At 37.7% G+C, this 12,273-nt stretch overlaps 1 protein-coding gene across 2 annotated transcripts in view; it reads right to left on the bottom strand.

The window, feature by feature from the left end:
* Positions 1–463: 463 nt before the first annotated feature.
* The window catches only part of slc2a2.S (solute carrier family 2 member 2 S homeolog), a 29,646-nt gene continuing 17,836 nt past the window's right edge, over positions 464–12,273 (bottom strand). For both annotated transcript variants that reach the window (XM_041564892.1, XM_018265702.2), the window contains exons 7-11: positions 9,630–9,817; positions 9,392–9,496; positions 7,045–7,146; positions 4,757–4,960; positions 464–3,143 (exon numbers count right to left, since the gene is read on the bottom strand). In XM_041564892.1, the coding sequence (XP_041420826.1) occupies positions 2,943–3,143; positions 4,757–4,960; positions 7,045–7,146; positions 9,392–9,496; positions 9,630–9,817 (800 nt within the window). In that variant the 3' untranslated portion in view covers positions 464–2,942. The remainder of the gene's footprint in view (positions 3,144–4,756; positions 4,961–7,044; positions 7,147–9,391; positions 9,497–9,629; positions 9,818–12,273) is intronic.

The following is a 12,273-nucleotide window of genomic DNA, read 5'->3' as shown; positions in this document are numbered from 1 at the left end:
AAGTGTCTGCAAATAATTGCTTTAAAGGGGTGGTTCACCTTCAAGCAACTAGTTGTTTTCCGAAAGATCACCAGAAATAACTTATTTTTCCAATTACTTTCTATTTTCTATGTGTCACCGTTTTTATAATATTTAAGTATAAAGTGTCTTCTTTCACATTCTAAAGCAGCTCTGGGAAGGGGGTCGCCGAGCCTGTAAACTGTTCTAAATTGATACATTTAGTTGATACATTTCTTATCTTTGACCCTGCTGAGCAGAATCTCTGAGTTTAATTACAGGCAGAATTGATACAATAGTTGCTAACACTCCAGAGATACTGCTAAAAAATGTATTAACTAAATGTTCCAAAAATTTAGTTTAGAGTTGGCACCTGAATTACTGAGCTGCCAGACTCAAACACCAGAGACACAAACATTCAACTTTAAACTTAGATTTCGGAAAAACAGTAAAAAATAAATAATGGAAAGTAATTGAAAAATGTCTTTATTTCTGGGGAACAATCTAAAAACAACTGAACTGGAAAAAGTGTTTTTCAAGGTGAACAATCCCTTTGAAGGGTTACTGGACAAAATAAGATTCAGGCTTAAGGACTGGAGGGTCTCCCCATTAACAACAGACTACAAGATATATCAATTAAGGCAAAGACATATGCACAGAATTTGTTTTGTTGCCAAATTGTTTTGTTTACACTTGTTTCCAAGCTTTTAAACCTTTCTGGTTATATAGTATAACCAATCACACAATTTCATTATTCATAATTAAAAGTAATTAACCTGTATGATGCAGGTATGAGACCTGTTATGCAGAATGCTCAGGACCTGGGGTTTTCTGGATAATGGGTTTCTCCATAATTTGGTTCTCTGTCCTTTCGGTTACTAAAAATCAATTTAAAGATTAAATAAACCCAATTTACTTGCCTCCACTTAAGATTAATTGAAATAAATGTCAGTTGGCCTCAAGTACAAGGTACTGTTTTAGTATTACAGAAATTAAAATGGAGTCTGTAGCTTCCCGTAATTCATAGTTTTCTGGAAAAAGGGTTTCCGGATAACAGATCCCATACCTGTAATTTAATAAATCAGATGCTGACTGAGATATTTAGTTGTAACAGACTTGTAAAAGTACTGAAATAAATGAGCATACAGCTACTGACAACTTGGTGACTGGTAAAACAGGCAAGGGCAAGTCAACCCCAAAATAAAAATGTGCCTAATAGATTAAAAGAAAACATAATTTTAAACAACTTTCGAATATACCTTAATTAAAAATGTTTTGTGCTTTTAAAATTATTTAAAAAACCGTTGCTATTGAAAGCAGCATTTGCTTCCTGGTTGTTACTTTCTAAACAATGTTACAAAAGTCTTAGTTCCCCAGCAAAGTCAAGTCTGATAATCAGCTGCCTTTTCTTACATTATATCAACAGTCTGAGGGCCAGACAGACACTGCTTGCAATAGCAATACATATACAAATAACTGGTAACACCATAGGAAATTTGTAATGAATTTATATCGCAAAATTGCTCAGACTTATGTTTTCTGTTATTTGGCAAAATTTTATTTTGGGGTTGACTTGCCCTTTCATCAATTAAATGGAACCTCCAGCTCAATCACAAGCTGTGTTCTAATATAATAATAATATAATAGCATATACTGCAGATATCAGTTTACAGGAAGACATTTAGGGGCAGATTTACAAATATGGGGGATCCAAAAGTTTCCCAGTAGTTGAAATTGTAGCGAAGTCAAGAAACACTTTCCTCTTAGGGAAATGTATTTCAGGACTGTATTTAATTACACTGAGTCTCATCTTAAAGTGTAGATCCCTTTGTTCACGCTAGCACACATTCATACTTAATACAGAATTTTAAACTAGCTTTGGCTGACAGTGTTGTGGAGGACTGCATTTAGTGTTAATGGATACTATTTCTGAATAACTTTGTTCATTTTGTAGGCTTTAAAATGCTATGTATGGTATTCTGTATCCACTGTTTCTTAGATATGTCCTTAGAAACACCAGGAATTCCTGTTTTCACGATACCTGTACAGTGGAAATGCCAGGACACCCTACTGGTAATGATTCAGAGAAAAGATGTGAGACTAAAGGTGGCCATAGACGCACCAATAATATTGTACAAAAAAATTTTCGTACAATATTCGGTGAGTGTATGGTAGGAGACGAGCCAACCTATATATCGGCAGAAGGCTTGGTTATCGGGCGGCTCGACGGTCGTTGATTGGTCGCCTTTGAAGGCACCTGAACATTGGCCAGATACAGGTAGTAGTCTATTGTTTCTACCTGTATATCTGACGATTCAGATCATGTGTATTGAAACTGGAAAAGATCTTTTCCAGGAAAGATCGTAATTGTAAAATCTATGGTCACCTTAACCTGGTGGTTATTATTATAGAACTGTCACTTCTTACCATGGTTCTTAATACCCCATCATTCTGTGTTATTACCATAATGCTCCTTGTTCAAAGCCACTAAAGTAAATATTCATGTGCAAAACCATGCAGAAACATAGGGACATCAGCGCTCAATCAGATGTGGGATAATGACCAAGTTCCAACACTACAGATCCGTCAGACTTATAACAGATATCACTGGATTCTGCGCCAACACAAGCATTTTTGTATAGGCCAGTAACAAAGATATGTTATGTTGAATACAGAGATTGCATCTTTGGCTTCAAAGCTGTTGTGCAACTGCAATTCAGCATCCTTAGACTCATGGGAGTTGTACATCAGCTGAATGACTGTGATTAGACACCTCTTTATCGCTTTAAAGTGGCCACAAGCATTCAACCACGCCTTTAGTTTAGCATTATAAAAATAATTGTCTATAAAAACATTGCAGTCGTCTGGTAATACCCTGTATATCATGTATGTGTATATATATATTTTTTAAAAAATGAATTTGTTTTTGCACTTGCTGGAAATATTCATGCTTCTGAACTAGTTCCCAAATACTCCATTTCAGTAGATTTAACTCCTTTGTGGGTTGGAAGTTTCTTCTTTCGGAACTCGGCAGCTATCTCATCAAATGACTTGCCCTTGGTCTCCGGGACTTTAAAGTATGTGAAAACGGTGAATATAAAAAGGAGTACGGCAAAAATGATGAATACATATGGCCCACAGGCATCCTGAAAAAGGAGAGAGAATAGCACAGAATTAAGAATAGCAGAAAGGGATTTTGTTCTCTTTATTGCAGTTTTAATAGTGTAAGGTGACACTGGTGGAGCCTCAGCAATTGTCATAAAAACACTTTAAACCAAACACTTAGAATAAAATTCAAGCCCGGCTAGGGTTCCAAATGATATAATAATCATAAAGATCATAAAAAAACGTTGTTTATATAATACCTAGGAAGTAAGCAAAAGGTTTACATGGATATCAGCTTCAGTTTTGCTTCAGGCATATATTGCTTATTACAGCTGTCCAGCCTCATGCCCAGCTATGAAAGTGCTGTTTAACTGCCTCCGCTTCTTTTATGATGCAGATCAGTCATTTTGTCAGCTGACAAGAATGTATTCCTTATAAATAGCTCCATATGTGACCAATTGTTATGAGTCAAGGTAGTTGCCCATGGTGTGGATAAGACTGTACATGAAAGGAGATTTAATTGGGAGTAATCAGGATCAGGATTGATTAAAGGAACAGTTACAGCAACAAATGAAAGTGTTTAAAAGTAATTAAAAATAAGGTAGCGTTGCCCTGCACTGGTAAAACTGACTTGTTTGCTTCAGAAACACTACTTTTGTGTGTTTATAAACACACTGCTGTGTAGCAATGGTAGCAATTAAAATAGGGATAAATGGCACAGGTTAAATAGTAGATAACAGATATGCCTCTGCTATCTGTTGTGTAACCTGAGCCATTTCTCCTTTGAATGGCTGCCCCCATTGCTACACAGCAGCTTATTTATATAAACTATAGTTGTGTTTCTGAAGCAAACACAGCAGCTGTAGCAGTGCAGAGCAACAGTATATTATATTATTAGTACTTTAAATAATTTTTTGGTGTTACTATTCCTTTAAGGGCATAGCCATAATATTCTCATTTATGTGATTTTGGCGGGTATGCACTAGTGTTGCCAGTAAAACACCAGCCAAGGCCAGGGCCGGTATTACAAATTTTCCGGCAATGCAGCTGCCGGTAAATTTGTAATACACCTAAAAAAAGCCCTTGGCCTGCCCCTAGCCTGCTCCAAACTCACCTTTTTTCCTGGGCTTCTTGCCAAATGCGGGCGTTTGGCTCCGCCCCCTTTGACTGCACGACCCGGCCAGCCAATAACGTGTCACGGCCCCGCCCCCTTTAGCGTCACAGCCCTGCCCTTTTAACCCTGCCCCCTCCACCTGCCGGTGAAGATTATTTTAAAAGGTGGCAACCCTAGTATGCACACATTAGCTGTGATTAATACCCACTGTAGTGTCTATGTGACACTAGGCACAGTTACGTTTATTATTATTTACAATTGTACACTACAGGGGCTCATACATCAAGATGCACATTTATCAAAGGTCATGTAAGTTTTTAAGAACTCCCATAAATTCGATCGAAATGTAACTGTACATTACAATTTAACCAATCTCATACACCTTGCACAATATTTACCAGATTTATATACCTGTGCAATCAAGGGATAACGTTCTTTAGATAAAACAATACTGTTTGTTTGTATAATACGATTTATTACTTCTAAATTTGCATCATTCCCTTCTCCCAATAACATATTCAGTAATATATGCATACTTACAGCTATGTACTCGAAACACATCCCAATGATAAAGTTGCATGTCCAGTTACAGAACCCAGACACCGCCATAGCTGCAGGTCGTGGGCCTTGACTGAATAATTCAGCAACAATGAACCAAGGAATAGGACCTGGACCAACTTCAAAGAAAACCACAAAGAGGAAAATGGCGACCATACTCAGGTAACTCATCCAAGCATACTGAGTCTGAAATGGAAAGAGAACAGAGGGAATTAGGCTTCATTACATAATTACATTTTAACTTGTTTCTTTTCATTTTCTCTTTAGGCTTAGCTAAACCCTCAAAAGAATATTTTGTCATGTGCATATCTAGATCAGCACTAAACCCATGCACCCCCTGTTACATATTCAGCTATTGCTTTACCAGAAGTGGAGAGGGTGAGGCTGGACAGGTCAGACTGGACCCAGACATTGCTTGGGGACATCATGGTAAAAGGGGTTGAGGTGTAACTTTAATTGCATAAATTAATCTATTAAAGGGGTTGTTCACCTTCAAACACTTTTTTTTTCAATTCAGTTGGTTTCAGATAGTTCACCGGAAATAAAGACTTTCTATTTGTGACCATTTTTCTAATACTGAAGTGTAAAATTTAATTTTTCACCTTTTAAAGAAGCTCTGGGTTGGGGGGTCGCCAACTCTTTCAGTGTTCCAATTTGCTACATTTAGTTGATACATTTGTTATCTTTGTCCCTGCTGAGCAGAATCCCTGAGTTTTATTAAAGGCGGCTGTTAGAATTGATACAATAGTTGCTAATATCCCACAGATGATGCTGAGAAATGTATCAACTGATTGTATCAACTAAATGTAGCAAATTGGAACAGTTCAGAATCTGCTCCTGGATCACTGAGCTGACAGACTGAAACACCAGAGACATTCAACTTTAAACTTAAATTTTTGGAAACTGGTAAAAAAAATCAAAGATGGAAAGCAATTGAAATTAGTCTTTGTTTATGATCAATCTGAAAACAACTGAACTGTTTGTAAGGTGAACAAGTGGCAAATTTTAACAGACATTTCCTAAATAGAAACTGTCAATTCTCTGTGTATTGTTGGTGTGGCAGTCATTTAGACAGTAGGTTTAAGGTTACAAGATGCTAATATAAAATAATATGAATTTAAACATTCCTATAATATATATATATATATATATATATATATATATATATATATATATATATATATATATATATATATATATTATTTTATTATTAACATGTATTTATATAGCGCCAACATATTGCGTAGCACTATAAAGTAAATGTGATTATACAACTACATTACAAGAATTACATACGTACATAGAATATATGGAGTAACAAACATCACAATCAATACAGGTACAAAAAGGTGAGGAAGGCCCTATGCATAGGCATACAGTCTAAAGGGAAGGGATTAATACACAAGGTGTGGGAGTGGGCAAGATCGAATTAAGTGGGTGAGAAATGTGGTATTGTATGTGGTGTTGCGTTTGGTAGTTAAGCAGAGTGGGGGTAGGCTTCTCGTTTTCAGAGATTTCTTGAAAGCAGAAAGGTTGGGAGAAAGTCGGACAGACCGTGGGAGAGAGTTCCAGAGGAGGGGTGCTGCCCTTGCAAAGTCTTGAATGAGAGCATGTGAGGAGGTAATGAGAGAAGAGTTGAGTAGTAGGTCAGTAGAGGAGCGTAGTAAGCGAGTGGGTGAGTATATAGAGATGAGTTCAGAGATGTAGGGTGGGGCAGAGTTATGAAGTGCTTTGAAAGTCAGTGTCATTAATTTGAATTTGATTCTGAAAGGTAATGGAAGCCAGTGCAGGGATTGACAGAATGGCGAGGCAGAGGAGGAGCGGTTGCTGAGGTGTATGAGCCTCGCAGCAGTGTTCATTATGGACTGGAGAGGTGACAGTTTCTGGAGGGGGAGGCCAATTAAAAGAGAGTTACAGTAGTCTAGACGCGATATATATATTTATATATATATATATATAAAGAGTTTGTATTAAAAAAAATTGAGGATGTAATGGAAAATTCTTCATGTAACTAACTTTTCAGATAGTATATAATGCACCTCGATGACATCAATATATTTTTGTTAGTTTGAAAATAAGAAAGCATCAGTCTGTTGATGCAGGGCCACATGTAGCCACTCTGCACATGGGTAGCCAAAGATTCACCTAACAATCATATGCATGCAAAGATTGGATGTGGCCTTTGTTCTAGCAAAAATTGAACTGAAAACATTGCGAATTGAGGGTTTTTTTTGGAATTAGAGTTGAGATTAAGATGAAGATGTACTTACCAGAAGTGCCAACGCAATAGTCATAACAATAGCGCAGACGCACATGCCTGCTAAGCCAACCAAATAGAGGGATCTTCTACCTGCCTTCTCTACAAGGAAAACCTAGGAAACAAAAATAAACTACTGATCAACTCACTTTTACAAATACGTATCGCTCTGTGCTCACTGGCAGACCCCCAGGCCGGTGCAGGTTTTTGCTGGTAGGAGCACCAGCCCCGGGGTATCAGGTAAGTAAATACAATTACTTGGGGTGCCTAACTTTTGGCACCCCCAAGTGTAAATTACATTCCTTCTCCTTTAGCTGACCAACATACTGAATGTTTTTGTCTGTAATTTTGCTTTACTGCCATGACACACGAAGAGAGGCACTCGAACCGTCATTTACAGCCTGTCATTAGCTGAATAATGGTAGCACAGAATTCACCCCATGGGCCTAAGCCCCAGACTTCTTCCTGCTGCACCTTGTTAATTTCCACATTTGGTAATAAATAACTGATAGGGGACTTTTTTTTTTGTTTGTGTCAGCATTTGATGTGTGTTTGACCTTGTAAACAGAGATAAAATTAGATATATCAGGACCTAGTGCAGTGCCAGGTAAGCAGTACGTTTGAACATTGTGTGAAAAGCATTTTCTCTGTGGCACAGATTAATCATTGCATCGGACAAATCTGGGCAACTCTGCTAAAAAGCAGTCACGAACAACCTCTCCAAGAACATCACTTAAGCCACAGGAGTTCACAGTTTGACTGCAGGGAACATGTTATATCTACACTTATTTAATGTAGAAGTCAAGCTTATAATAAATGAAGGTGAATTACCATGCAGAACAGTGTGCTTAATAGTCACTCTGAATGCATTTACTCACAGACAGTTCCCATACCAAGACATATACTGATGGACGCAGGCTCTGTGTGTTCTTCTACTTATAAGTGCCATCATTCAGTGATATCAATATTATATATATATATACATATACACACACACCAGACAGCACCACACTTCAAGTGCAATTACCTGGTGCCCAATAAAACTTGGCAAAAAGGTAAAAAAAAAAAAAAAGACAGTTTACAGTTAATATTTCTTCTGCATTCAGTGCATGTACATGTAAGGGCAGATTTATTAAGGTTTGAATGGTAAATTTTTATTTTGTCGTTTTTTTTGTGTCAAAACTCGAATTCGAATTTAAAAGCACCGACTTGAATGTAAATTAAAATGTGAGATTTATCACACCTCGACCCTTGAAACAGTTCTAATTTGTATATTCGCCCCCTAAAACCTGCCAAATTCATTTATAAGTCAATAGCAGAGGTCCATTTATCCACTTGAAGATGTTAATAGCCTTCCTGACATTCAAGTTTTTTTCTTGAGTAAAACTCAATTCAAGTTTCGTTCATTTTTGATTTGAATACAAATTGATTTTTTCCCCCGCTCAGACCCAGGCATGCTCCCCACCTAGAACTTCAAGCAGAAAGTTAAAGGAACAGTAACACCAAAAAATGAAAGTGTTTTAAAGGAATGACAATATAATGTACTGTTGTGCTGCCCTGGTATGACTGGTGTGTTGGCTTCAGAAACTCTACTATAGTTTATATAAACAACTGCTGTGTAGCCACCGGGCAGCCATTCAAGCACAGGATACACAGTAGATAACAGATACATTCTGAATAATCCTATGGTATCCTACAGAGCTTATCTGGCTGCCCCATGGCTATACAGCAGTTTGCTTATATAAACTATATTTGTGTTTCTGAAGCAAACACACCAGTTTTACCAGCACAGAGCAGCAGTAAATTACTTTAAGACACTTTAATTTTTTGGTGTTCCTTTAAGGAGGAGGGAGATAAAGGGTAAGGACCAAAAAGGTGCGTGCGGCAAGAAGGGGGGTTTGCAGATGTTGGAACAAGGACCTTTGAGGGTCATTGTAGTCATAGCCCCAGTGGGATCTGGGAGGCCCAAGCCAACCCACCCTGCAGCGAGTAAAGTTTCTGTGATTTCTAAATAAGAAACAATGCTAAAGAGACAATCAAACTCTTGTTCAGAAAACCAAACTTTAGGTCAGTGCTTGTCAGGTTTTTACAGTTCAAGTCCCCCTTGGAGGTCAAACCTTTGGTGAGGGACCCCCATTAGCTTATAACAAGGTTACAGATACAAGAAAATATTCATCATTCAATCATAGTTCCAAGAATCTCTTGGCCAGAAAGATGTTTTCACCACAAATCTCAGCCTAACATGGGATATTCCCACAGTCTGGGAACCACTGTCTTAGGTGTCATCTGGCAATGATCACAGTTAGCCACACAGGTATTTAAATAGCTTTATTACAAATGATAAAATATTATTTACCTACCGAAACCACTGTGAATACTGTGTTAACAACACCGACTCCAATAGTTGCATATACTGGTTGGCTAATACCTGCTCTAGTAAAAATGCTTGTAGAGTAGTAAAAGATCTGTAAATAAATAAAGATAGAAGTTATATTCATGCAAAACAAAATTGCTCTCCCTGATATGCCACGTTATATGAATGTTATCTATACTTGTTTTATTTCTAGTTAAAGCAAATAAATAATCTATAAAACTCACTCCATTGATTCCGGAAAACTGCTGAGAGATATGAAGCACAAGAGAAACAATTAGAGGCTGTCGGTAATTAGAAGATTTGAATAACTGTATGATGGAAACTTTTTTTTCACTTTCAGCTTCTTCCTTTTCCTTTTTCATCTCTTCAATGTCTTTTGTTGTATCATAGTCTCCTCTGAGCCTTATTAAGTCTGTAAAAAAAAACATGATGATATAGAAATGCAGGTAAATGTAGTGGCTTCACTGCATATCAAGAGGACTATATTACATTTCACAGCCCTAAACATTAGTAAGATATATTTATAATCATATGAAGCATCTCTGGCTTATACAACATTCCATGGTAAAGCTTTGCAAACAATTAAATTCAGGGCATTAGTTGCCCTTTAAAACCTCATCTAACCTACTATGAGATTCTCTGCACAACATAGCAACTCTGCTTCCTTGAAAACTAAACTTTATGTTATTTGCTATCTTTTTGCTTAGTAGATATGTGAAAATTATACATAAATGAAAAGCTGTTGCACTCTTTATTAACTGCATATAAGATAATGCCCTCCATCATTTTCTATGTAGTTGCTTATTTAAATGGGTTGTTAAGTTTTAGTTTGATGTAGACAGTGATGTTCTGAGTCAGTTTGCAATCTGTTTTCATTTATTATGGTTTTTCAAGTATTTTGTTCAGCAGCACTTCATTTCAGTATTTCAGCAGCTATCTGGTTGCTAGGGTCTTATTTACGTAAGTAACCAGGCAGTGGTTTGAAAAAGAGATGGAAATAGGAACATGAAAAGGCCTGCATAGAAAGATAAGTAATAAAGAGTAACAATAGCAATAAAATTGTAGCCTCACAGAGGCCCATTTGCAAGCTGGAAAGAGTCAGAAGAGGAAGGCAAATAATTCAAAAACTACAACAAATAAATAATGAAAAACAACTGCAAAATTGCCAGGAATAGGCTATTCTATAACATTCTAAAAGCTAACTTAAAAGTGAACCTTTAATGAACTGAATGTTCGTGGGGCACAAAGTACTAAAATGATTAGTGATTAGCAATATTTTCTCAACCAATATTGTTATACTATATATTTTATACTACAAAAATCTGTATAATAAAAGTCCTTTACAAATTAAACACGAAATCCAATTTCTATTTTTTTTAAAGCATTCATAGCTGTTGGAATACTTGCTATCTTGTGCCTAAGGGCAGAGACACACGCTGCAATTCGGGGAGACAAATCTCTTCTTCTAATCTCCACAAACTGCCTCCCCTGCCTTCCCGCCGGCTAGAATGAAAATCGCCGGCGGGATGGCACTCAAGAGTGCTTCGTTTTCCAAAGTTGCCTCACAGGAAAACTTTGGGCAACTTCGGAAAACAAAGTGTCCCGAGTACCATCCTGCCGTCGATTTCTAGTCGGCGGGAGGCAGTTTGGGAAGATTAGTCGCCTCGAAGAAGAGGATATTGTCGCTGGCATACTAATCTCCCCGAATGCGTGTGCCCTGACCCTTAGGCAACACAATTCTTTTTCAGTAAAATGGAAAGCAGCAATGATGAATTGCTCTGTGTGACTTTGCTTTTAGGTTTCTCAGGTTAATGAGACATACACTGGCTTTAAATAATGAAAGAGCAGGCTGCCAAAGGAAGCCTTTGGGTTATCATTAGCCAGAGCACGAACTCCTGATGGTTTAAGTATGTCTGTACAGTTGAGCCCACTGATTTACTTGCTAATTTTCATTCCACCAATGTTCCAGTCACCAGGTTTTTTCTGCTGACAGTACCCCATAGGGCTCACTACACTGGGGTCATAATGTAACATTGTGGGTAACGTTCCTTTTTTTTTTAATGACCCCTGGGTAGTTACATTTTATCATATTAAACTAAGGAGGAAAGAAGTGGATGTAGAGAGTTAACCCATCACTTATATTATAATGCCAAACATATTCAATTCAGAAACGAAACTGAGTTCCTATCCTCCTCTGACACATTTTCTTTTAAACATCAGCTTGCCATGCTAGCTGTCATATTAACAGCTCATTCCCTAAGACTGTGAACACACGGGCTGAAGCCTGCATATTTTTGTAGGTTGAGAGAAGTGGGTCTGCTCCCTGCCCTGCTCCATTTACTTCTGCCTGGGTGTGCACACGGAGGTCTGCCCAAAGATGCCTACTTTCATGTATTTGGCCTGACCTCTGCTTCTGTTCCACTGTGTGTGAATACACACACACAGATGCTTATAAATTAAATCAATGGAGCAGGAGCATGGAGTGGATCTGCTTCTGTGAGCCTGCGTTTTTTGCCGAGCAGCAGAGCCTTCACCTCGTGTGCCTACAGCCTAATAATCTAGGCCACAACTAGAATTATGTTTACATAGTCTTTTGATTTAATTTAGTCTAAGTTTCTTCTACTGTCCATGCTCTTCCGATACACCTTTCACAACCTTACTTAGACCTTTGCCCAGACTTCATGTATTATTCATAGCTTTGCTAATCCCAAGATTCTTCATACCACTTCCTCTGCAACTGCACATTCTTCAGTGATAACAAATGCCATGTGCTGCCTTTCCCTTGCATTGCCTAAAGTGTATTTTAGTGCAGTGATACCACTATAAAGCATGTGAAGCACACTTTGCATTCATTCTGCAAAGAAAGCG

The sequence above is a fragment of the Xenopus laevis genome, chromosome 5S, assembly GCF_017654675.1.
Source record: "Xenopus laevis strain J_2021 chromosome 5S, Xenopus_laevis_v10.1, whole genome shotgun sequence".
Taxonomy (NCBI): Eukaryota; Metazoa; Chordata; class Amphibia; order Anura; family Pipidae; genus Xenopus; species Xenopus laevis.
Note: the sequence above shows the minus strand (reverse complement) of the source record. Positions and strands in the feature narration are given on the sequence as shown.